The sequence below is a fragment of the Pollachius pollachius genome (assembly GCF_949987615.1).
Source record: "Pollachius pollachius genome assembly, chromosome: 4".
Taxonomy (NCBI): domain Eukaryota; kingdom Metazoa; phylum Chordata; class Actinopteri; order Gadiformes; family Gadidae; genus Pollachius; species Pollachius pollachius.
In genome coordinates, this window is record NC_136937.1 from 34,911,443 (window position 1) to 34,937,881 (window position 26,439).

Genomic DNA, 26,439 nt, shown 5'->3' on the forward strand with positions numbered 1-26,439 from the left:
TTTCTAATGTACAGATGTTTTGTACGTCACTGTATCGTGTTTGTAGTCGTTCTGTTGTTCTGTAAATAAAGCATCAATACGGTCGACTGCGTTTGCACCTGATCACATTCGCACCTGATCCAGATCCACACCTGATCCAGATTAACCAAGAGAACACAGAGTGGTTCACACCTTTATTCACAGTCAAAACAGTACAAAGAACGAGGCCAGGTCTTGGGGGTCCTGGGGGGTCGGACCCTACGACACGGAGGACAGAGGGGGGAAGGGGTTCTGCTTACTGACCACCAGCTTCTGGTGCTGATGAGAGATGTAGCCTTTGATATGACCCTGAGAGACAGACAGACAGGCAGACAGAGAGACAGAGAGAGGCTGCCATTATAGATGTATACCACGTAGATCGGGGTGCCATTATAGATGTATACCACGTAGATCGGGGTGCCATTATAGATGTATACCACGTAGATCAGGGTGTCATTATAGATGTATACCACGTAGATCGGGGTGTCATTATAGATGTATACCACGTAGATCGGGGTGTCATTATAGATGTATACCATGTAGATCAGGTTGGCCAGGAGACACTGAACTTCGTCGAGGTCGAGCCCGTCCACCTTCATCATCCTCAGACACACGAGGAAGGCTTCCAGGGGCAACTGGTGGCTCCTCAGCAGCTGGTAACTAAACACAACCAGTGGTTAGTTACACAACCAGGGGTTAGTATACAACCAGGGGTTAGTTGTCCAACTTGAAGAGTTGGTTAACTCACACAGTCTTGAAGAGGTTTCGGTAGGGGTTAGTTAGGGGTTAGTTAACTCACACAGTCTTGAAGAGGTTGCGGTAGGGGTTAGTTAGGGGTTAGTTAACTCACACAGTCTTGAAGAGGTTTCGGTAGGGGTTAGTTAGGGGTTAGTTAACTCACACAGTCTTGAAGAGGTTGCGGTAGGGGTTAGTTAGGGGTTAGTTAACTCACAGTCTTGAAGAGGTTTCGGTAGGGGTTAGTTAGGGGTTAGTTAACTCACAGTCTTGAAGAGGTTTCGGTAGGGGTTAGTTAGGGGTTAGTTAACTCACACAGTCTTGAAGAGGTTTCGGTAGGGGTTAGTTAGGGGTTAGTTAACTCACACAGTCTTGAAGAGGTTTCGGTAGGGGTTAGTTAGGGGTTAGTTAACTCACACAGTCTTGAAGAGGTTTCGGTAGGGGTTAGTTAGGGGTTAGTTGACTCACACAGTCTTGAAGAGGTTTCGGTAGGTGATGATCTTCAGTTTCTCGAGGATGAGGAAGATTCCGCAGCGGATGAAGAACGTCTCGTGTCTCGCCAACGCCTCGGTGAGTAGCAGAAGGTTCCCCTCCCTGGACACACACACACACACACACCAGACAACACACACACACACCAGACAACACACACACACACCAGACAACACACACACACACCAGACAACACACACACACACTCCAGACAATACACACACACACCAGACAACACACACACACACCAGACAACACACACACACACCAGACAACACACACACACAACACACACACGACACACATGCACGCACTCCAGACACACACACAAACACACACACAGACCAGACAACCAACACATACATGCACACACACACACAGACAACCACACACACACACACACACACACACAACCACACACACACACACACACACACACAACCACACACACACACACACACACACACACACAGACAAACACACCAGACCACACAAATGAGGCCCGGGACATGAAGTAGCATCATGGAGGTGAGGGTGAGGGTGAGGGTGAGTGAGGGTGAGGGTGAGGGTGAGGGTGAGGGTGAGTGAGGGTGAGGGTGAGTGAGGGTGAGGGTGAGGGTGAGTGAGGGTGAGGGTGAGTGAGGGTGAGGGTGAGTTAGGGTGAGGGTGAGGGTGAGTGAGGGTGAGGGTGAGTTACGGTGAGGGTGAGTGAAGGTGAGGGTGAGGGTGAGTGAGGGTGAGGGTGAGGGTGAGTGAGGGTGAGGGTGAGTGAGGGTGAGTGAGGGTGAGTGAGGGTGAGGGTGAGAGTGAGGGTGAGTGAGGGTGAGGGTGAGTGAGGGTGGGTGAGGGTGAGGGTGAGGGTGAGGGTGAGTGAGGGTGAGGGTGAGTGAGGGTGAGGGTGAGGGTGAGTGAGGGTGAGGGTGAGGGTGAGTGAGGGTGAGGGTGAGGGTGAGTGAGGGTGAGGGTGAGGGTGAGTGAGGGTGAGTGAGGGTGAGTGAGGGGCAGTGAGGGTGAGGGTGAGTGAGGGTGAGTGAGGGTGAGTGAGGGTGAGGGTGAGTGAGGGTGAGGGTGAGTGAGGGTGAGTGAGGGTGAGTGAGGGTGAGGGTGAGTGAGGGTGAGTGAGGGTGAGTGAGGGTGAGGGTGAGTGAGGGTGAGTGAGGGTGAGGGTGAGTGAGGGTGAGTGAGGGTGAGGGTGAGTGAGGGTGAGTGAGGGTGAGGGTGAGTGAGGGTGAGTGAGGGTGAGTGAGGGTGAGGGTGAGTGAGGGTGAGTGAGGGTGAGGGTGAGTGAGGGTGAGTGAGGGTGAGTGAGGGTGAGTGAGGGTGAGGGTGAGTGAGGGTGAGTGAGGGTGAGTGAGGGTGAGTGAGGGTGAGGGTTGGTTTGGTACCTGACAGCTTTGGTGACGTCTGCAAACTGCATGAGGTCGTACTTCCTGAGCAGCTGGAGGGTCGGCATGTGGCCCTAGAAACACAGCAGTCGTCATGACAACGGCCTGTCAACGGCATGACACCGTGACAACGACATGACACCAGATGTCATGACAACAGAGGTCATGACGCCGTCGTCAAGCATGGCGATGTCAAGGAGACTAAGGGGAGACGACATAGGAGAGAGGGGCTAGGAGAGAGGAGAGAGGAGCTAGGAGAGATGAGCTAGGAGAGAGGAGCTAGGAGAGAGGAGCTGGGAGACGGGAGAGGAGCTAGGAGAGAGGAGCTAGGAGAGAGGAGAGGTGCTAGGAGAGAGGAGAGAGGAGCTAGGAGAGGAGAGAGGTGCTAGGAGAGAGGAGAGACGAGCTAGGAGAGAGGAGCTAGGAGAGAGGTGCTAGGAGAGAGGAGCTAGAAGAGAGGTGCTAGGAGAGAGGAGCTAGGAGAGAGGTGCTAGGAGAGAGGAGAGAGGAGCTAGGAGAGAGGAGAGAGATGCTAGGAGAGAGGAGAGAGGAGCTAGGAGAGGAGAGAGGTGCTAGGAGAGGAGAGAGGAGCTAGGAGAGAGGAGCTAGGAGAGGAGAAAGGAGCTAGGAGAGAGGAGAGAGGTGCTAGGAGAGAGGAGAGGTGCTAGGAGAGAGGAGCTAGGAGAGAGGAGCAAGGAGAGAGGAGAGAGGTGCTAGGAGCTAGGAGAGAGGAGCTAGGAGCTAGGAGAGAGGAGAGAGGAGCTAGGAGAGGAGAGAGGTGCTAGGATAGGAGAGAGGTGCTAGGAGAGAGGAGAGAGGAGCTAGGAGAGGAGAGAGGTGCTAGGAGAGGAGAGAGGAGCTAGGAGAGGAGCTAGGAGAGAGGAGAGAGGAGCTAGGAGAGGAGTGAGGAGCTAGGAGAGGAGAGGAGGTAGGAGGCTACTAACCAGCAGCATCTTAACAGGGAGCAGGTAGATGAGAATCATCCTCTTGTTCTTCTGACTCGACCGATGGCAGTGCTGGAAGGAAAAGGAGAGGCACTCCTCCGCTGGAGACACAGAGGGGTAAGTAGGGGGCCCATATGTAGGGGGTATAAAGGGGCATATAGGGTAAGTTGGGGGTACATAGTATATATAGGGGGTACATAGGGGGTATGTACGTGTATAAAGGGTATGTAGGGGTATAAAGAGGCATATAGGGTATATAGGGGCATATAGGGTATATAGGGGGCATATAGGGTAAGTTGGGGGTACATAGTATATATAGGGGGTACATAGGGGGTATGTACGTGTATAAAGGGTATGTAGGGGTATAAAGAGGCATATAGGGTATATAGGGGCATATATGGTATATAGGGGGTATATAGGGTAAGTAGGGGGTACATAGGATATATAGGGAGTATGAAGGGGTAAATAGGGGCATATAGGGTATATAGGGTATCAAGGGTGTATAGGAGGTATATAGGGGGTATACAGGGTATGTAGGGGTACATTGGAGGTATAAAGGGTATAGAGGGGCTATGTGGGGTACCTGGCTTGAAGTCGCTGTCGAACATGGCCTTGCGCCCCACATAGTACTTGTAGGGTATATAGGGGGTATGTAGGGGGTATCTAGGGTATGTAGGGGGTACCTGGCTTGAAGTCGCTGTCGAACATGGCCTTGCGCCCCACATAGTACTTGTAGGTCACGCGTTGAGCCATGCTGTACTCGTCCTTCAGGGTGGAGCTGTCGATGGCTCGGATCAGAGGCTTACAGAGGTGGAGCTTATTGATCTGAAACACACCGTTACGTTACCACGACGACCACTGGAACACACTATACCGTTACCACGACGACCACAGGAACACACTGTACCGTTACCACGCCGACCACAGGAACACACTGTACCATTACCACGACGACCACAGGAACACACTGTACCGTTACCACGACAACCACCAGATGTGAACCTGTCTGATTGGTCCACTCAGACACTCACCTTGAAGTAGATCTTGAAGAGTTGGTTTATCAAGAACAACATGCCCCACTTCTTAGAGTCGTCCAGACCGGCTCGGCTATAGAGAGAGAGAGAGAGAGAGAGAGAGAGAGAGAGAGAGAGAGAGAGAGAGAGAGAGAGAGAGAGAGAGAGAGAGAGAGAGAGAGAGAGAGAGAGAGAGAGAGAAAGAGAGAAGGAGAGAGAGAGAGAGAGAGAGAGAGAGAGAGAGAGAGAGAGAGAGAAGAGATTAATACAAACCAGACATACAGTAGATATATATCTATAGATATAAATATCTATCTGTGTGTGTGTGTACTGACTTGTCACTAGCACACACTCTGAAGCAGCTCATCAGCTGCTCTGCGGCCTTCTCCAACATGTCCCCTGGTTGACCTTTGCCCTTCTTCAGCAGCTGCTGCTCTGCCTGTCGGGTCAGAGGTCAAAGGTCAGAGGGGAGGTGAAAACATTCTGCTTGCGATTACAGATATATATCAACTATACGAGATTACAGATTATACTATATTACAGATTATACTATAGATTACATATTATACTAGATTAAAAATTAATACTAGATTACAGATTACATTGAGATAACAGATTGTTATTATAGAAATGAGAGATTATACGATAGATTACAGATTATATTGAGATAACAGATTGTTATTATAGAAATGAGAGATTATACGATAGATTACAGATTATATTGAGATAACAGATTGTTATTATAGAAATGAGAGATTATACGATAGATTACAGATTATATTGAGATAACAGATTGTTATTATAGAAATGAGAGATTATACGATAGATTACAGATTACATTAAATATTACTTCGTACATTGTTGGCGAAGATTGTGAGATCCAGAGTCACTGAAAACATCAGTGGAAGAGCCCTGCAAGATAGACAGACAGTCAGACAGACAGGTCAGACACAGAACCATGTCAGACAGACAGGTCAAACACAGTACCACGTCAGACAGACCAGTCAGACAGACAGTACCATGTCAGACAGACAGCTGCAGAAACCACTTGAGACGGTTCCAACAAACAGATACAGAGCAGACAGACAGATAGAGAGAGACAGGTAGCTTGAAAGACAGATAGAGAAACAGACAGGGACAGAAAGACAGGTAGTCAGAGAGACATACGGATAGAGATAGACAGGTAGACAGATAAAGAGACATACGGATAGAGATAGACAGGTAGACAGATAAAGAGACATAGGATAGAGATAGACAGGTAGACAGATAAAGAGACATACGGATAGAGATAGACAGGTAGACCGATAAAGAGACATAGGATAGAGATAGACAGGTAGACAGATAAAGAGACATAGGATAGAGCTAGACAGGTAGACAGATAAAGAGACATACGGATAGAGATAGACAGGTAGGTATTTACCAGTTCTCTTCTTTGTGAGCCTGAAAGGCCTTCAGGAAGGACGTACAACGTTAAGGAATACTTCTGTATAGATATATACACTAAGACACCTATATACATCTAGAACAGCTATAGATATATACACTAAGACACCTATATACATCTAGAACAGCTATAGATATATACACTACGACACCTATATACATCTAGAACAGCTATAGATATATACACTAAGACAACTATATACATCTAGAACAGCTATAGATATATACACTAAGACACCTATATACATCTAGAACAGCTATAGATAGATAGATAGATAGATAGATAGATAGATAGATAGATAGATAGATAGATAGATAGATAGATAGATAGACATTAATCTAGATCTGCTATATATATATATATCATCTATAGGGCTGGGTAAAAAAATCGATTTAATCGATTTTGGATCGATTTCATTTACATTTTGCATATCGATTCATAGGGCATGAGATCGATTTTATTATTTATTTATTTTAGATTTTTTTGTTACCATTATTATTATTTTTCCCTTTAATAAACAATGCCTTCATGAAATTTGCAGTGATGGAATGTTGTCGTTCAAGTACACTTTCACTTGCAATTCCTTTCTAATTTCAAAATTGCACTTTTGAGACTTGAGACAGTTTTGTTTACAGCTCAACTTTAAACTGTCCAATTTAAAAGTTTGCACTTAAAACCTGTTGTTTAAGGTGAAGAGAAAAGATAAAGTACATTTGTATTTTGTAACACAGTTGAGGCATTTTCAATATATAAGAGCAGATTTATCGTGATGAATGGATTCAGAACCTTATGAATCGAATCGATTTTGGAAAACCCAGCCCTAAACATCTATTTATATACGCCTTCATTGATATAGACACATTATATAAATATCTCTATACTGCTCTAGATAGACAGTATACACATTATATCTCTATACTGCTCTAGATAGACAGTATACACATTACACCTATATCTCTCCAGATATAGATATAGTATGTCTCTCCACAGATATAGATATAGACAGTATACACATTACGTCTATATCTCTCCAGATATAGATATATATAGTATACACATTACACCTATATCTCTCCACATATATAGATATATACATAGTATGTCTCTCCACAGATACAGTGGGGCAAAAAAGTATTTAGTCAGCCACCCATTGTGCAAGTTCTCCCACTTAAAAAGACGAGAGAGGCCTGTAATTTTCATCATAGGTAAACCTCAGCTATGAGAGACAAAATGAAAAAAAAAATCCAGAAAATCAGATTGTCTGATTTTTTAAGAATTTATTTGCAAATTATGGTGGAAAATAAGTATTTGGTCACCTGCAAACCAGCAAGATTTCTGGCTGTCACAGACCTGTAACTTCTTCTTTAAGAGGCTCCTCTGTCCTCCACTCGTTACCTGTATTAATGGCACCTGTTTGAACTCCTTATCAGTATAAAAGACACCTGTCCACAACCTCAAGTCCACAACAGTCACACTCCAAACTCCACAATGGCCAAGACCAAAGAGCTGTCAAAGGACACCAGAAACACAATTGTAGACCTGCACCAGGCTGGGTAGTCTGAATCTGCAATAGGTAAGCAGCTTGGTGTGAAGAAATCAACTGTGGGAGCAATTATTAGGAAATGGAATACATACAAGACCACTGATAATCTCCCTCGATCTGGGGCTCCACGCGACTCAAATCCTGCAGTGCCAGACATGTCCCCCTGCTAAAGCCAATGCATGCCCGGGCCCGTTTGAAGTTTGCTAGAGAGCATTTGGATGATCCAGAACAGGATTGGGAGAATGTCATATGGTCAGATGAAACCAAAATAGAACTTTTTGGTAAAAACTCAACTCGTCGTGTTTGGAGGAGAAAGAATGCTGAGTTGCATCCAAAGAACACCATACCTACAGTGAAGCATGGGGGTGGAAACATGATGCTTTGGGGCTGTTTTTCTGCCAAGGGACCAGGACGTCTGATCCGTGTGACGGAAAGAATGAATGGGGCCATGTATCGTGAGATTTTGAGTGAAAACCTCCTTCCATCAGCAAGGGCACTGAAGATGAAACGTGGCTGGGTCTTTCACCATGACAATGACCCCAAACACACCGCCCGGGCAACGAAGGAGTGGCTTCGTAAGAAGCATTTCAAGGTCCTGGAGTGGCCTAGCCAGTCTCCAGATCTCAACCCCATAGAAAATCTTTGGAGGGAGTTGAAAGTCCGTGTTGCCCAGCGAAGGCCCAAAAACATCACTGCTCTAGAGGAGATCTGCATGGAGGAATGGGCCAAAATACCAGCAGCAGTGTGTGAAAACCTTGTAAAGACTTACAGAAAACGTTTGACCTCTGTCATTGCCAACAAAGGGCATGTAACAAAGTATTGAGATGACCTTTTGTTATTGACCAAATACTTATTTTCCACCATAATTTGCAAATAAATTCTTTAAAAATCAGACAGTGATTTTCTAGATTTTTTTTTTTTTCATTTTGTCTCTCATAGCTGAGGTATACCTACGATGAAAATTACAGGCCTCTCTCATCTTTTTAAGTGGGAGAACTTGCACAATTGGTGGCTGACTAAATACTTTTTTGCCCCACTGTATATATATATATATAGTATGTCTCTCCACAGATATAGACAGTATACACATTACGTCTATGTTGTAGGAGGATATTGGACGACCAGGGTCTGGAACTTGTACGCCTCTATAAAGTCGTGGTTGGCCGCCGCGTACGTACACCTGGAACACAAACACACACAGACACACACATTACAGCGAGCATCACGCCTGGAGGCTGACCTCAGGTGACCTCAGGCGACCTCTGACCTACCTCAGGTGACCTCAGGCAACCTCTGACCTACCTCAGGTGCGCGGCCACCATCTCGTCGTACGGCGGCTCCAGGACCTGCTGGCACTTGTCCTCAGGATTGGCCAGCTGAGGATAACATGACAGGAAGAAGTGGTAAGCAGAGAGGAGCGACGAGCATGAAGGCTGAGGGCGGGCCCCGCCCCCACAGGAGGCCCCGCCCCTACACAGGAGGCCCCGCCCCTACAGGAGGAGGCCCTGCCCCTACACAGGAGGCCCCGCCCCTACAGGAGGAGGCCCTGCCCCTACACAGGAGGCCCCGCCCCCACCCCCACAGGAGGCCCCGCCCCTACACAGGAGGCCCCGCCCCCACAGGAGGAGGCCCCGCACCTACAGGAGGCCCCGCCCCTACAGGAGGCCCCGCCCCTACAGGAGGAGGCCCTGCCCCTACACAGGAGGCCCCGCCCCCACAGGAGGCCCCGCCCCTACAGGAGGAGGCCCTGCACCTACAGGAGGCCCCGCCCCTACAGGAGGAGGCCCCGCCCCTGTCCTGTAGGAGGCCAGGGGTCTGGGGTTAGAGGTCAGATATAAGAGGTAAAGGTCAGGGGTCAAGGTACCTGTAGTCGGGGGTTGGCCACATGGGGGTGTTTGAAGGACAGCAGCTCGGCACAGAAGGATCCCTCGTGGTTATCTAGTGCCTCATACACCTGGAGAACACGTTAACATTATAACAACTCGTTAGTAACACGTTAACACACAAATACACATTCATAACATGTTAATAACACATTAATATATGTTAGCAAAACTAATACACATCAACAACACACCAATAACACACTAATACTACTGCTGTCAAGCAATTAAAATATTTAATTGCTCATTAATCACATATTTCATTATTTTAAATATCCCTTGATTTCGTGCTGCTAGCCTTTTAGTGAGATCAGTGTTGAGATGGACAGTAATAAAATATCTTTGGTAAGATGGATATAAGAAGAGAGACCCGCAGTGAGTTCAACCCGGTCCACTTGACATCGGGTAGGTGCATGACAGTGGTACCGTAACACTTCAATAGCCCGGGCTTTTATTTGTTTCTATCACGGAACTGTAGAACAAAACTCTTGCTCAGCAACGATGGGAAATACTTTAACATTTATTATTTAAACCAGTATGATTATTCCGACCGTACGAAGGCCTATACACATTACCAGGCTATCAAATAACGCCCACACACACACACACACACACACACACACACACACAGGCGGAGTGGTAATCGGGAGAGTCGGGAGAGTTCCCGGTGGGCCGTTAACGTTTCGGGGCTGTCGGGCTGATGACTGCGGGATAACAATATTGCGTTTATAAAAGTTCCTTGCAGCGCCGTCCGGCAGCCTGAGCTGTGCGCCCGCAACCTCTCACTCACTCAACAGACGCAACAAACTGTCAACGTCGCATCCAAGTCGATTCTGTCTAGAGGGGAGTAACTGAGAGGCCCCTCCTGAAGTGGTACAGCCCAGGTGGGCCTTGAACTGCGATTGGTCAGAAAGACGTAACAGTTAATGACAACATTGAACTCTCGTGCAGGCTCGAACAGAGTGACACACACACACACACACACACTTTTAAGGAGTATTTCACCCGCTCTGTATCCTTGCTTGCCCCAGCAAGTATGTGCAGCGTGATTGTTTTTTTGGTGTTGTAGTTTTGTGACTAGTTGTTGCTAGACAGCAGGTGAAAAAACTACAACGTTTGCCAAGCCAAAAGAGCGTTAATCGAGCAATAAAAAAATGAACGCCGTTAAAATTGCATTAAACTGCCAGCACTAACTAATACACATCAATAAAACACTAATACATGTTAATAACAAATTCATGTTAGTAACACAAATACACATCAACACACTAATATACATCAATAAAACACTAATACATGTCAATAACACACTAATACACGTCAATAACACACTAATACTCGTTAATAACACTGCTACACGTTAATAACACTAATACACATCAACAACACACTAATAACACACTAATACCCGTTAATAACACTAATACATGTTAATAACACACCAATAACACAGTAATTCACATTAATAACACACATTACCTGTTATAAATACTCGTTAATACTGATGTTTACCTGTGACTGGTTAATAGTGATGTTTAACTTGCACTGGTTAATAGTGATGTTCACCTGTTACTGGTTAATAGTGATTTTTATCTGTTACTGGTTAATAGTGATGTTTACCTGTGACTAGTTAATAGTGATGTTTACCTGTTACTGGTTAATAGCGATGTTTACCTGTTACTGGTTAACAGCGATGTTTACCTGTTACTAGTGATGTTTTCCTGTTGTAGATACTGGTTAATGGTGATGTTTACCTGTTGTAGATACTGGTTCATAGTGATGTTAACCTGTTACTGGTTAATAGTGATGTTTACCTGTTGTAGATACTGGTTCATAGTGATGTTAACCTGTTACTGGTTAATAGTGATGTTTACCTGTTGTAGATACTGGTTCATAGTGATGTTTACCTGTTACTGGTTAATAGTGATGTTTACCTGTTGTAGATACTGGTTCATAGTGATGTTTACCTGTTACTGGTTAATAGTGATGTTTACCTGTTGTAGATACTGGTTCATAGTGATGTTAACCTGTTACTGGTTAATAGTGATGTTTACCTGTTGTAGATACTGGTTCATAGTGATGTGAGCCATGTTGATCCCCTCAACCTGAAGCACAGTTGAATTTGAACATGTTAATAAAATACAACATATTACTATAACATAACATATAGGTATACATATTACCATAACATATACCTACCAGTGGCGGCTGGTGGTTTTTAAAGTGAGGGAGGAAGGACTGCGCGCTTGGTTGCCATTGGCCTGCTTGCACTGTTGGTGTATGGTGGCATAAGAATGTGAGACTCAAGTTGTTTCAGGGTGTTTTGGTGAACTACAAAATAGTAGGGAGCGATAGATATGTGAATAAAATTGATACAAAGCCACCAGTTATCACTGTAATTTGAAATGGACTGCAAGGGCCGAAGGAAAGGATGCAAAGCCCATTAGCCCACAATATCAAACAGAACGGTCAGAGTAACAAACTAGTGAAAGAACGAGAACATTATTTCAAACAACCTGATCTATAGGCATGGTGCCTAGCAAGGAAAGTCGGATAGCAGCACCAACGTGAACTTGACACTTGATACGTTTGGTTTCCCTATCAAGATCTTTCACATCAGTGAAACCATGAACAGCCCACATTGGAGATTTGCCATTATTCAAGAGCAAACAGGGCCAGCAATACAGTCGATTGGTAGTAATGCTACCAGTAGGCCATGAGTACCTAGAGAACCATGTAGCACCCACAACACTGACGTTGCCATTACTTTTGGTGATCTCGATTTTGCGAAGTGGTCTACCTTTTTCTTTGGTCGCTAACTTAGCACTGTAACTCAATGACTGGAATGCTTTGTAATTAAACATGAACAATGTCCTTTGTTTCCAATGTTTCCATTGTACACTTTATTCGCAAATGTTAGAATCTCGTTATCCTTCAGATGATTTCACCTGCACTGCGTCTCTTTGACTAAGCGGCAGTGCAGGCAGAGCGGGTTTGTTATCAACTTCGTTGCCAGATTGGGCAGATTTCCCGCCGAATGATAATTTTTCCAGCCTAACGTGATTAAAGTAGCCCAATTGGGTGGGAAATCTGCCCAATCTGGCAACACTGCTCACCAGCCAGGGATCCTGCTTATTGGTTCATAGCACAGCCCGAATAGATTTTTGCGTGAATCAAACGCCTTAAGGTCACACCCAACCAGAGGAGGACTTTCCTCCTCTCTCCCATTGAACCCCATGTTATTCACCGGCCGCCAGTACTTTCGGGGAAATGAATGACAGTCAACGGAGGCTGAGGGAGGACCTTCCTCCCTGAAGTAATTGTCAATAGGCAATAGGGGCTAATGTCCCTTTACCCAGGGAAACCAACATTATATATTCAAAGGCATTATAGTATATTTAAGGGCATTAATTCATTACAGTAGTCTGGGCAATCTACATTTTTTATTCTCAACAATGTTAAGGAGGATCTTCCTCCCTCTCCTCAATGGAGAAGCCTCCACTGATACCTACATATCACTATAACATAACATATATACCTAAACATCACTATAACATAACATACAGGCCAACATATTATTATAACATAACATATAGGCCTACATATTAATATAACATAACATATAGGCCTACATATCACTATAATATAACATATATACCTACATATCACTATAACATAACATATATACCTACATATCACTATAACATAACATATATACCTAAATATCACTATAACATAACATACAGGCCAACATATTACTATAACATAACATATAGGCCTTAAAATCACAATAAACATAGCAAATAGGCCTACATGCTAGTATAACATAACAAATAGGCCTAAAATATCACTATAACATAACATATAGGCCTACATATTACTATAACATAACGTTATTAAGCTAGTGTGTTTATGTGTTGCTTGGCAACAGTTCAGTCCCCGTCCAGTTGTCTATTTGTGTTGGCGGAGCCAAATAAATCATTAAATATACAAACAAATTATAATCTGTTGTTGCTTATTACTGTTAACTAGTAAAATAAATGGTGCTTGTAGAACTGTTGTATAAAAGCAATCTCGAGGTCGTGCTGTTGTGCTGATCACTGCTGTGATTGGCTGCGGCCTCGTGCCCACGACCGAATCGCAGCCGTGCTGATATCAGTACAACAGCACTCCCTCTTGTGTGAGATTGCTTAATGGCACGTTCAGATCGCTGGGAATTATGGGGGAAACATTTTTCACGACGTCTGAAGGCTCTCGTTAACGACACCTCATAATGCTCTGATGATTCTACTTCCGTTTGGCTACTGGGGCCAGATGTTGATAACAGAGTTGCCCAGTTGGTGACTTATGGTGTGATCCCGATACCTCGGACACCAGCCTTCCGATTTGCACTTGTGACCTCATTTCCGGTCTCGGAGCACTTATAGCGTTCCCATTGGTCTTTGTGATTGTGTCTTGAAATTGGCTAGCCTTTGTTTATTGTTAGCTACATAAGCCTCTTTAGCAAACCAGCTCAAAAACAAACAACACAACTTTACAAATTGCACACACAGCAAGACTGTGCAATGCATAAATTGGTGACCGGAATAAATTAGCAGGGTAACCAAGTGTGTAAGAGCATTTAAAATCAACATTAAAATGACCAACGTGTTACAAATACAAAGAAAATAAATCTCTTTACGGGAGCAGCCATTTTTATTGAGAGCGTCATCACTGAACTCTGTTGCCAGGACCAAAACAGCTCTTCCGTGTCTTTACGTAAACCTTCCCTTCAACCGAGTGTTCAGGAAACGCCCCTCAGAAATTGGTAGGCTACGACATAAACCCGGAGAAACTGATCGTTCGTGAGACTAGACTTCAAAACAAAAGCTAGGGTGGATGCCTGCCGGGACCTCTTTCCGCTTCTTTTCTTAATCAGATGAATCAGTTATTAGAACTGCTTGCGATGGTTGAACATGAGCGAGAATTGATCAGGTGATGTTTATAATTGTAAGCTATAATGTATCGTAATGCAAATGTTAGAATGGGTGTTAAGTTCGCCTCTTAGTGCTTGCTACAGGTTCACTTTAGTCCATCAATGAAATGGGCAGCCATTGTTGTGACGTCATCTCGGAGGACTCGGGAAGCTTTACTTCCGCACGAAACTCTGAGCAAAACTCAGACCAAACAGAGTGTTCAAAGCACTTTCCCCCGAGCTTAAGGTCCGAACCTCCCGGACACTACGAGCGTTTTGAAGGCGGCATGTATACTCTCAGATTTCCGAGGGGGCCCAAAAGGGGCGTGCCTCCGTGAAATGCCGAAAGAAAGCTGGGAGATTTCCCCATTTGCAACTCGAAAGGCTGGTGTCTGAGGCATCTGGATCACACCATTATTGTTATTAGTGACGCGCATGAACATGACAAAACATGAAAGTTGCACTTAATATGAAATAATCAACCATCATATCACATACTTTACTATGGATTGACGTTGAAACCGTCTGTTGGCATCGTTGTTGAACACTTGTTAAACGTTGTGTACTGGTAAACCAGCTCTAGATAAGGGCTAGTGTTGCCTTCCATACAGTGGCAATACTGTATGTGCTTCTCATAAATAAAAGCAAAAGGATAGTAGGTGATAGGCTACAAGAAAATAAAGGCCTGCAAACTTGAAACTGATCCTACTAATTTCTGTTTAGTTCTTACTGTTTTTTATCGGATAAAAAAACTCTGCTGCGAAGAACTTTGAGATTCCTACCGCAGTGCACATGAACTGTGGCTGGCGGGAACACGCGTAAGCGTGAGCGTCCTCAGTGGCGAGGCGTCTCGTTATTACCAGGACACATGCATGCGACATAAATCTTCACTGCTTCACCATCATATTATGAGACTTTAGGTCAATCCACCAAGCAACTCAGGAAGAAAACTCTGGCGTTTTCAATATCGTTCTTAATGTCCCATTGTGTTGTATTATTAATATGAATTGAAATGTTTCTTCGGTTGTTCAACTATTTTATCTATTGTACATTTGTGTTTCTGTTCTTATTTCAATGTTGTAATCACGGCAGGCTGCTCTCAATGGCCTTCCCTGAATACATAAAGGTTCAATAAAATAAAAACATGACTATAACATGTATAATGTTGATATATCTATATAAATATAATAAAGTTTACCGTGTTGGTCTCCTTGTTGTTGACGAGTGAAGCACGCGGGGGAATGTTTTTCTCGACGCACAAAGAAGCGCTTCCGGCCCTCGAAGGCTTCTTCCGGCTCTTCCTCTGAGCCGCTGCCGCGCTCTACTGGTCAACATGGGTCTTCTCTTTCTTTCTTTAAGATAATATTTTGCTTTTCATTTCGGTTGTCTTTTACTTCCTTTATTAATTTGTTCTTGACGCTTAAATGTTATTTTATACGTGTCTTTTCTATTGCTTTATTACTGAGTCACAGTGAGTAGAACCAGCAGTGTTGGTGCCTTGCTCTACTACTGAGTCACTACAGGGACTGGAACCCCCAACCCTGCCGTGTTGGTGCCTTGCTCTACCACTGAGTCACTACAGGGACTGGAACCCCCAACCCTGCCCTGTTGGTGCCTTGCTCTACCACTGAGTCACTACAGGGACTGGAACCCCCAACCCTGCCCTGTTGGTGCCTTGCTCTACCACTGAGTCACTACAGGGGCTGGAACCCCCAACCCTGCCCTGTTGGTGCCTTGCTCTACCACTGAGTCACTACAGGGGCTGGAACCCCCAACCCTGCCCTGTTGGTGCCTTGCTCTACCACTGAGTCACTACAGGGACTGGAACCCCCAACCCTGCCCTGTTGGGCCCCATCCACACAAAGCCGATTTTTTGGTGAAACCAAAAAAACAGTTAGAACTAAACAGTTCATTATTTTATTTGTATTATTTTTGTAGCTTTAAATAAAGCCCCTTGATACATTTAATTAATAACTGTACATTAGAAAGTATTTCTGCTCAATTTAAATGGTTGTATCTCCTCGTGGCTGAATGTTTGTATGCAGCGCGCAGGCTGTATGACGTCTGGTACCGCCATCGCTAAGAGCAAGCAAAGGTCGATCAGCAAAGTCACAACTTTTCTCTGTTTTGGGACCTCAGTGGTGGAACGAGCTCCCTACCGATGTCAGGACCGCAGAGTCGCTCACCAGCTTCCGCAAAAGACTCAAAACTCACCTGTTCAGAGTTCATCTCGACTCTGCATAGAAACCAATGCACAGCCACCATTGAATGTTGTACGTCCTGGCACTTGTACAAGGTACTTAATTGTGTAGCATCTACAGTAGCTGCTATCGCTGCTTTACACGGGGAATGGGTTAGCCTAGTGATTGTAATACTTGCACTTCTTCTGTTCCTACTACTCTATGAACATCTTTACTGTACCGACAGCGCTATATTGTTTCACTTCTTATGACAAATGTACTTATTGTAACAAATGCAGTTATTGTAAGTCGCTTTTGATAAAAGCATCTGCTAAATGCCCTAAATGTAAAATGTAAATGTATGGCGCAGGCTGTATGCGCAGGCTGTATGGCGCAGGCTGTATGGCGCAGGCTGTATGGCGCAGGCTGTATGCGCAGGCTGTATGGCGCAGGCTGTATGGCGCAGGCTGTATGGCGCAGGCTGTATGGCGCAGGCTGTATGCGCAGGCTGTATGGCGCAGGCTGTATGCGCAGGCTGTATGCGCAGGCTGTATGCGCTCCACTTTCTCTGTGGAGAACCAGCGCCTTGAATATTGACTACAGCGTTTCTACAGCTCGATGCGCTTTCGCAATAATGTCTTTACGGAGATATTCCTGAACCACATAAAACGAAAAAGGGACGGGGCCTAATCATATCAACATTTCGTTGTTATCTTGTAACAATGACAAATAAACTGAACTGAACTGACCTGATCTGACTTGAACCTGCTGACAGGGTCTTCACAGACAGGCAGCAGGTCCCGAGACCGGTCCTCTTCGTCTCAGGACCCAGACGGAAGTTCCAGTCTGGACCAGAGGTCAGAGGTCAGGGGTCAGAGGTCAGAGGTCAAGGGTCTGCTGTGAATACGATGAACGGGGAAATGAGAAACTCCTGATCTTATTTCTGTGTAAGTAACGGACTGAATCTCTATTGTTTCAGACAGGCAGACAGACAGAAAGGCAGAAAGACAGACAGACAGGCAGAGAGACAGGCAGACAGACAGAGAGACAGAACAGACAGAGGCATCTTTTGCTTGCAAACAAACTTTAATTTACAGGTATGAACACATGCTGAATAATGTTTTCTTCTTCCACTGAGCATGTTTAAGTCCTTGTAGATCCTCCTCTCCCCGCCCCCTAGGCGTCGGGCTGCTCCTTGTTGATCAGGTTCCTGAACAGTGTGATCAGGGGCCCCTGGCCCCCCTCCTCCTCCCTCCAGCTCTTCATGAAGCCTCCGTAGCGCTTGCTGGGCAGCGGGGAGCTCCAGCGGAAGTGGTTCATCTTGTAGCCGTCCTTCTTCACCTCCTCCAGCGCCTCGTTGCCCAGCTCCCTCCTCATCTCCCCGGGGAAGCCCTCGGAGGAGTCGGGGCCGGGGGGGGAGGAGGAGGAGGGGGTGAACACCTTGATGGGGCGCCGCTTGCGGCCCACCGGTTTGCCCCAGCGGAAATGCTCCATGGAGTAGGAGCGCTTAGCCGGGCGCGGCCCCCCCCCGGGGAGGAGCAGGGAGGAGGAGAAGGAGAGGGGGGAGGAGGAGGACAGCGAGAAGGGAGGGGTGGAGTCGGGCTCCGGCAGGAGGAGGGGCTGCAGGTGGGCGTCGCCCGGGAAGAGGGGTGTCTCCTCTGTCAGGTCGGACCGACACAGCTGGATACACTCCTAGGGGAGGAGAGGTGAGGAGGAGAGGAGAGGAGAGAGGAGGAGAGGAGAGAGGAGGAGAGGAGAGGGGAGGGGAGGAGAGAGGAGGAGAGGAGGAAAGGGGAGAGGCGGAGAGGAGAGAGGAGGAGAGGAGGAGGAGGAGAGAGGAGAGGAGAGAGGAGGAGAGGAGAGGAGGAGAGGGGAGAGGAGGAGAGGAGAGAGGAGGAGGGGAGAGGAGGAGGGAAGAGGAGAGGAGGAGAGGGGAGGGGGAGAGAGGAGGAGGGGAGGAGGAGGGAGGAGGGGGAGAGAGGAGGAGAGGAGAGAGGAGGAGAGGAGAGAGGAGGAGAGGAGAGGGGGAAAGGAGAGGGGAGGAGAGGAGGAGAGGAGAGAGGAGGAGAGGAGGAGGAGAGAGGAGAGGAGAGAGGAGGAGAGGAGGAGAGGGGAGAGGAGGAGGGGAGAGAGGAAAGGAGGAGCGAGGAGGGGGAGAGAGGAGGAGGGGAGGAGGAGAGGAGAGGAGAAGAGAGGAGGGGAGAGAGGAGAAGAGGAGAGAGGAGGAGAGGAGGAGAGAGGAGAGGAGAGAGGAGGAGGAGAGGAGAGGGGAGAGGAGGAGAGGAGAGGAGGAGAGGAGAGGAGGAGGGAAGAGGAGAGGAGAGGAGGAGAGGGGAGGGGGAGAGAGGAGGAGGGGAGGAGGAGGGAGGAGGGGGAGAGAGGAGGAGAGGAGAGAGGAGGGGAGGAGAGAGGAGGAGAAGAGAGGAGGAGAGGAGAGAGGAGGAGAGGAGAGGGGGAAAGGAGAGGGGAGGAGAGGAGAGAGGAGGAGAGGAGAGAGGAGGAGAGGAGGAGGAGAGAGGAGAGGAGAGAGAAGGAGAGGAGAGAGGAAAGGAGGAGCGAGGAGGGGGAGAGAGGAGGAGGGGAGGAGGAGAGGAGGAGAGAGGAGGGGCGAGAGGAGAAGAGGAGAAGAGAGAGGAGGAGAGAGGAGAGGAGAGAGGAGGAGGAGAGGAGGAGAGGAGAGGGGAGAGGAGGAGAGGAGGAGAGGAAAGGAGAGGAGAGAGGAGGAGAGGAGGAAAGGAGAGAGGCGGAGAGGAGAGAGGAGGAGAGGAGGAGGAGGAGAGAGGAGAGGAGAGAGGAGGAGAGGAAAGGAGGAGAGGGGAGAGGAGAGAGGAGGAGAGGAGGAGAGGAGAGGAGGAGGGAAGAGGAGAGGAGAGGAGGAGAGGGGAGGGGGAGAGAGGAGGAGGGGAGGAGGAGGGAGGAGGGGGAGAGAGGAGGAGAGGAGAGAGGAGGAGAGGAGAAGAGAGGAGGAGAGGAGAGAGGAGGAGAGGAGAGGGGGAAAGGAGAGGGGAGGAGAGGAGAGAGGAGGAGAGGAGAGAGGAGGAGAGGAGGAGGAGAGAGGAGAGGAGAGAGGGGAGAGGAGGTGAGGAGGAGAGGAGTGTGTGTGTGTGTGTGTATGCCTGCGTGTGTGTGTCTGTGTGTGTGTGTGTGTGTGTGTGTGTGTGTGTGTGTGTGTGTGTGTTACCAGTATATTGCTCTCTGAAGACACGTCTTTACAGGAGGGGTGTTCCCAGCATTGACTGACAGTTCCTCTGGCCACACCCACCACTGCCACAACCAATAACCATGCAGGACACATGTTGCTCTCTGCCAATCAGAAACCAACACACATTTTCTTATGAGCATACATTCAATTATTGAATGTATAATTGTTCAAATCTTCAACTCTTCTTGTGACGATTATACTATGGATATGGATATACAAATGTTTGTATATCCATATGAATCATCTCTATAGAGCTAGACCTTTATCTTTCTATTCCAGCATGGGGTAATTTATCTTTACACACAGCGTTACTTTATCTTTACACATCGTCTTACTTTATCTTTATCCTTACACATGGTGTTAATTTACCTTTACACATGGTGTTAATTTACCTTTACACATTGTGTTACTTTATCTTTACACATGGTGTTACCTTATCTTTACACATTGTGTTACTTTATCTTTACACATTGTGTTACCTTAACTTTAGACATGGTGTTACTTTATCTTTACACATGGTGTTAATTTAACTTTACACATGGCGTTAATTTAACTTTACACATGGTGTTAATTTAACTTTACACATGGTGTTACTTTATCTTTACACATGGTGTTACTTTATCTTTACACATGGTGTTACCTCATCTTTATACATGGTGTTACTTTATCTTTACACATGGTGTTAATTTAACTTTACACATGGTGTTTTTTGAAGTTCGTACAGTACTAGATATCTTCTATAACTGTACAAATGAAGCATGCATAAATTCATAAACGTTTTAGAATTATCTATTGTGGTCAGAGTGCAGCATTAGTTAGTCCATTAGTTATCTATTATGGTCAGAGTGCAGCACATTAGTTATCTATTATGGTCAGAGTGCAGCATTAGTTAATACATTAGTTATCTATTACAATCAGAGTGCAGCAATAGTTAGTTTATTAGTCATCTATAAAGGTTTAGTACCACTAGTTATTCCATTAGTTATCTCTAGCGGTCAGAGTGCAGCACTAGTTAGTTCATTAGTTATCTCTAAAGGTTTATTACCAATAATTAGTCCATTAGTTATCGATAAAGGTTTAGTACCACTACTTAGTCCATTAGTTATCTATAGTAGTCATACTGTACCACAGGTTAGTCCATTAGTTATCTATAAAGGTTTAGTACCACAGGTTAGTCCATTAGTTATCTATAAAGGTTTAGTACCACAGGTTAGTCCATTAGTTATCTATAAAGGTTTAGTACCACAGGTTAGTCCATTAGTTATCTATAAAGGTTTAGTACCACAGGTTAGTCCATTAGTTATCTATAAAGGTTTAGTACCACAGGTTAGTCCATTAGTTATCTATAAAGGTTTAGTACCACAGGTTAGTCCATTAGTTATCTATAAAGGTTTAGTACCACAGGTTAGTCCATTAGTTATCTATAAAGGTTTAGTACCACAGGTTAGTCCATTAGTTATCTATAAAGGTTTAGTACCACAGGTTAGTCCATTAGTTATCTATAGTGGTCAGACTCACCTCTCATCTGCTGCTGTCCTGAGGATGAGAGGTGGACCCGCCGTCTCCCTTATATCCCCGCCTCAAGGTCTCCTGATGACACGCCGCCTGCGTCGGGCGCCCCCCACCCCCAGCTGTGTGTATCGACCCCCCCCCCGTGGTCTGAATGTCAGCGGGCGGCGGTGGATTAGAGGGTTCCCCCCCCCCTCTTGTGTTGGGGGATTAGAGGGTTTATCGTCCTCTCGCCATCTCGTCAGGCCTCGGACACCGGGAATCAAACCAGCAGTTCCGGTGTCTCCTTACACACACACACACACACAGACACACACAGACACACACACACACGCACACACGCCTGCCTCATGACTAACACACACACACACACACAAACACAAACCCGCCTCATGACAAACACACACACACACAACCACACACCTGCCTCATGACAAACACACACACACACAGACACCTGCTTCGTGACACACAACCACACACACACACACACACAGAAGTGCTTCATGACGCACACACACATACACACAACGGCTTCACGACACACACACACACACACACACACCTGCATCATGACACACACACACACATGCACACACACAAACAAACACACACAGACACACACATACGCACTCACACACAAACATGCCTCATGAAAAACACACAGACACACACACACGCACACACACATACACACACACACCTGCCTCATGACACACACTCACACACACATGCACACAAACACACACAAACACACACACACACACCTCCATGACACACAAAACACATTATAAAAAAGTTAATCTATGAATGGACTATAGAACAGGATGAGAACATAAACCTCCTCCAGCTCTATAGATGGTGAATCTATATATACATATATATATATATATATATATATATAACAATAATAGGGGATATGAGGGGAGAGGAGAGGAGGAGAGGGATATTTATAGATCCTACTTTAGTCAGAATGGTGGAAATCATCTAAATAAACATCCATTAAGTTAGAGCCTTGAACACTCACAAACACTCAGACACACACACACACATGCATACGCACACACACAGTCACACAAACACTCAGACACACACACACACATGCACACGCACACACACAGTCACACAAACACTCAGACACACACACACACACAAAAACACTCAGACACACGCACACAAACACATACACACAGACACACATACACACACACGCACACACACAAACACACACTCACTCAGACACACACACACACATACAAACACACACACACAAACAGACACACACACAAACACATACACACAAAGACACACACACTCACTCAGACACACACACACACACACACACACACTCTGCACAATGAGCTCTCTGTTGAAAACACAACAGACCTCAGAGTACTACAAAAAAATGTCCCAGTGCTACCAGTGCTACCAGTGCTACCAGTACTACCAGTACTACCAGTGCTACCAGTACTACCAGTGCTACCAGTGCTACCAGTACTACCAGTGCTACCAGTACTACCAGTTCTACCAGTGCTACCAGTACTACCAGTACTACCAGTACTACCAGTGCTACCAGTACTACAGCACCAGCAGAGTTCCACAGACCAGTGCCTCCAGTACTAACTGCTGTACAGGAGGACTGCTACCATTTGTGGGATTATGTGGTGGACTGTAAATGTTGCAGAACGAGGATTATACTAATCACCATAATCCCTCCCCTCCTCATAGTCCTTCCCCTCTGGTGCTTATAGTCCCACCCCTCAGCTCCTCATAGTCCCTCCCCTCAGCTCCTCATAGTCCCTCCCCTCTGCTCCTCATAGTCCCTCCCCTCAGCTCCTCATAGTCCCTCCCCTAAGCTCCTCATAGTCCCTCCCCTCAGCTCCTCATAGTCCCTCCCCTCTGCTCCTCATAGTCCCTCCCCTCTGCTCCTCATAGTCCCTCCCCTCAGCTCCTCATAGTCCCTCCGGTCCTCATAGTCCCTCCCCTCAGCTCCTCATAGTCCCACCCCTCAGCTCCTCATAGTCCCTCCCCTCTGCTCCTCATAGTCCCTCCCCTCAGCTCCTCATAGTCCCTCCCCTCAGCTCCTCATAGTCCCTCCCCTCTGCTCCACATAGTCCCTCCCCTCTGCTCCTCATAGTCCCTCCCCTCTGCTCCTCATAGTCCCTCCCCTCTGCTGCTCATAGTCCCTCCCCTCTGCTCCTCATAGTCCCTCCCCTCCTCATAGTCCCTCCCCTCTGCTCCTCATAGTCTCTCCCCTCAGCTCCTCATAATCCCTCCCCTCAGCTCCTCATAGTCCCTCCCCTCTGCTCCTCATCGTCCCTCACCTCTGCTCCTCATAGTCCCTCCCCTCTGCTCCTCATAGTCTCTCCCCTCAGCTCCTCAAAGTCCCTCCCCTAGGCTCCTCATTATCCCTCCCCTCAGCTCCTCATAGTCCCTCCCCTCAGCTCCTCATAATCCCTCCCCTCAGATCCTGATAGTCCCTCCCCTCAGATCCTCATAATCCCTCCCCTCAGCTGCTGATAGTCCCTCCCCTCAGCTCCTCATAATCCCTCCCCTCAGCTCCTCATAGTCCCTCCCCTAGGCTCCTTATAGTCCCTCCCCTAGGCTCCTTATAGTCCCTCCCCTCTGCTCCTCATAGTCCCTCCCTTCAGCTCCTCATAATCCCTCCCCTCTGCTCCTCATAGTCCCTCCCCTAGGCTCCTTATAGTCCCTCCCCTCTGCTCCTCATAGTCCCTCCCTTCAGCTCCTCATAATCCCTCCCCTCGGCTCCTGATAGTCCCTCCCCTCAGCTCCTCATAATCCCTCCCCTCAGCTTCTCATAGTCCCTCCCCTCTGCTCCTCATAGGCCCTCTCCTCAGATCATCATAATCTCTTTATTCGTCTTGTCTTGATGAAATCTACACACACTCTGCTACGAACACACACCTGACACACACAGAGACACACCAGAACTACAGACACACAACAGACACACAAAGAACCACACCAGACAGACACAGTCTACTACACACGCGCGCACACACACACACACACACACACACACACACACAGTGTGCTAGATACACATACACACCGGACACACACAACGGAGACACAAACACCAGACACACAACAGGATCATCACAAGCTCTAACCTCTTTCCTTTGAGGACTATTTGGACTACAGGTGGGCGTGGCCCGGGACCTGGTGGACTACAGGTGGGCGTGGTCAGCGACCTGGTAGACTACAGGTGGTCGTGGCCCGGGGCCTGGTGGACTACAAGTGGGCGTGGCCCGGGACCTGGTGGAGTACAGGTGGGCGTGGCCCGGGACCTAGTGGACTACAGGTGGGCGTGGCCCGGGACCTAGTGGACTACAGGTGGGCGTGGCCCGGGACCTTGTGGACTACAGGTGGGCGTGGCCCGGGACCTAGTGGACTACAGGTGGGCGTGGCCCGGGACCTGGTGGACTACAGGTGGGCGTGGCCCGGGACCACTACAGGAATACAGATGGATTTTGGGGAGGGGCCTTTGGACTACTACAGAAACAGTTTTCCTTTCCCGCAGCCACGCCTCCTGGGAACAGGAAGTGATGATGAGCAAGAATTAACAAACTGATTGGACGATAAAGGTCACCAGCAAAAGGTAATGCAACAGAGGGAACTGATTGGCTGGACAATACAACTAAAGCAGGATGTACTTCCTGTCTGTCTTCCTGCCTGCAGTCCTTTTGGCTGCAGTTCTCGGCCAATCAGAGGGTTTGTCAGAAACACACCCTGAGATAAACTCAGACACACACAGAGAAATACACTTAGACGCACACTTAGAGGCACACTTAGACGCACACGCGGACACACACGCAGACGCACACGCGGACACACACGCAGACACACACTCAGACGCACACTTAGACGCACACGCGGACGCACAAGCGGACGCACACGCGGACACACACGCAGACGCACACTCAGACGCACACTTAGACGCACACGCGGACACACACGCAGACGCACACGCGGACACACACGCAGACACACACTCAGATGCACACTTAGACGCACACGCGGACGCACACGCGGACGCACACGCGGACACACACGCAGACACACACTCAGACGCACACTTAGACGCACACGCGGACACACACGCGGACACACACGCGGACGCACACGCGGACACACACGCAGACGCACACTCAGACGCACACGCGGACACACACGCGGACACACACGCGGACACACACGCGGACACACACGCGGACACACACGCGGACGTCCCTGACGACGACTACGGCGAGGCGGACTGGGACTCCTCCCCCTTCCTCCCGGACCGCCCCCTGGGGGCCGGGGGGCGGGGCCAGGCCGGGGGGCGGGGCCCGGAGGAAGGGGGAGGGCTGGAGGTGACCCTGGTCCCGTGGGGGCCTGACCCCCACCGCTGCCCCGACCCGTTCCGCTGCTCAGAGCTGGCGTCTGGTTGGCTGAAGCAGAACCAGGAGGGGCGGGGCCAGCTGGAGGACCTGAAGGAGGCCACCTCCCAGCTGCAGTCAGAGCTGAGGAGACAGACACACCGGGTCAGCGCGCTGGAGCAGGTACCTGTCTGTCTGACCCCTGTCTGACCGTCTGTCTGTCTGACTCTAAACTCCCCTGTTCAGAGTTAGGGTTAGGGTTAGAGGGGCTGGAGCAGGTACCTGTCTGTCTGACCCCTGTCTGACCGTCTGTCTGTCTGACTCTAAACTCCCAGTCCAACCATTGTATGTTGTACGTCCTGGCACTTAATGTACACACTTATTGTACGCACTTAATCTGCATTGTACTTATTCATAGTACTTAATTGTGTAGCGTCTACAGTAGCTGCTATCACTGCTGTACACGGGGAATGGGTTAGCCTAGCGATTGTAATACTTGCACTTGGCTCTATGAACATCTTTACTGTACCGACAGCGATTTATTGTTTCACTTCTTATGACAAATGAACTTATTGTACGTCGCTGTGGATAAGGTTAGGGTTAGCCTAACCCTAACCTTATTGTACGTCGCTGTGGATAAGGTTAGGGTTAGCCTAACCCTAACCTTATTGTACGTCGCTGTGGATAAGGTTAGGGTTAGCCTAACCCTAACCTTATTGTACGTCGCTGTGGATAAGGTTAGGGTTAGCCTAACC

General features: G+C 47.6%; 3 protein-coding genes across 5 annotated transcripts in view; 1 reads left to right on the forward strand and 2 right to left on the reverse strand.

Annotated features, from left to right (window-relative positions):
- Window positions 1-166: 166 nt before the first annotated feature.
- Window positions 167-15,655, reverse strand: pcid2 (PCI domain containing 2). 3 transcript variants are annotated; one of them, XM_079735548.1, is made up of 16 exons: window positions 15,610-15,655; window positions 11,657-11,727; window positions 11,512-11,562; window positions 9,439-9,528; window positions 8,877-8,950; window positions 8,689-8,754; window positions 6,008-6,049; window positions 5,445-5,499; window positions 4,923-5,026; window positions 4,606-4,681; window positions 4,258-4,399; window positions 3,575-3,675; window positions 2,631-2,704; window positions 1,222-1,347; window positions 555-678; window positions 167-327 (listed from the first exon to the last, which is right to left on the reverse strand). In XM_079735548.1, exons 3-16 carry the CDS (start codon window positions 11,545-11,547, stop codon window positions 238-240), a joined length of 1,200 nt encoding a protein of 399 aa, XP_079591674.1. In that variant the 5' UTR covers window positions 11,548-11,562; window positions 11,657-11,727; window positions 15,610-15,655; the 3' UTR covers window positions 167-237. The 3 variants fall into 3 exon arrangements, with proteins under 3 accessions (XP_079591674.1, XP_079591676.1, XP_079591675.1); XM_079735550.1 differs by having other exon boundaries at window positions 11,212-11,562; window positions 15,610-15,636; XM_079735549.1 differs by lacking the exon at window positions 11,657-11,727 and having other exon boundaries at window positions 15,610-15,653.
- Window positions 15,656-17,767: 2,112 nt separating this feature from the next.
- On the reverse strand, window positions 17,768-19,886 carry LOC307074692 (pro-opiomelanocortin A-like; the record flags this gene model as incomplete). The annotated part of the gene is made up of 2 exons (XM_079734960.1): window positions 17,768-18,283; window positions 19,773-19,886. The coding sequence occupies 2 exons, from the start codon at window positions 19,884-19,886 to the stop codon at window positions 17,768-17,770; spliced, it is 630 nt and encodes a 209-aa protein (XP_079591086.1).
- Window positions 19,887-24,973: 5,087 nt separating this feature from the next.
- Window positions 24,974-26,439, forward strand: part of LOC307075336 (uncharacterized protein) — a gene marked incomplete at both ends in the record, with an annotated part of 8,927 nt that continues 7,461 nt past the window's right edge. The window contains 2 exons of the mRNA XM_079735896.1: window positions 24,974-25,130; window positions 25,479-25,867. Of these exons, the coding sequence (XP_079592022.1) occupies window positions 24,974-25,130; window positions 25,479-25,867 (546 nt within the window). The remainder of the gene's footprint in view (window positions 25,131-25,478; window positions 25,868-26,439) is intronic.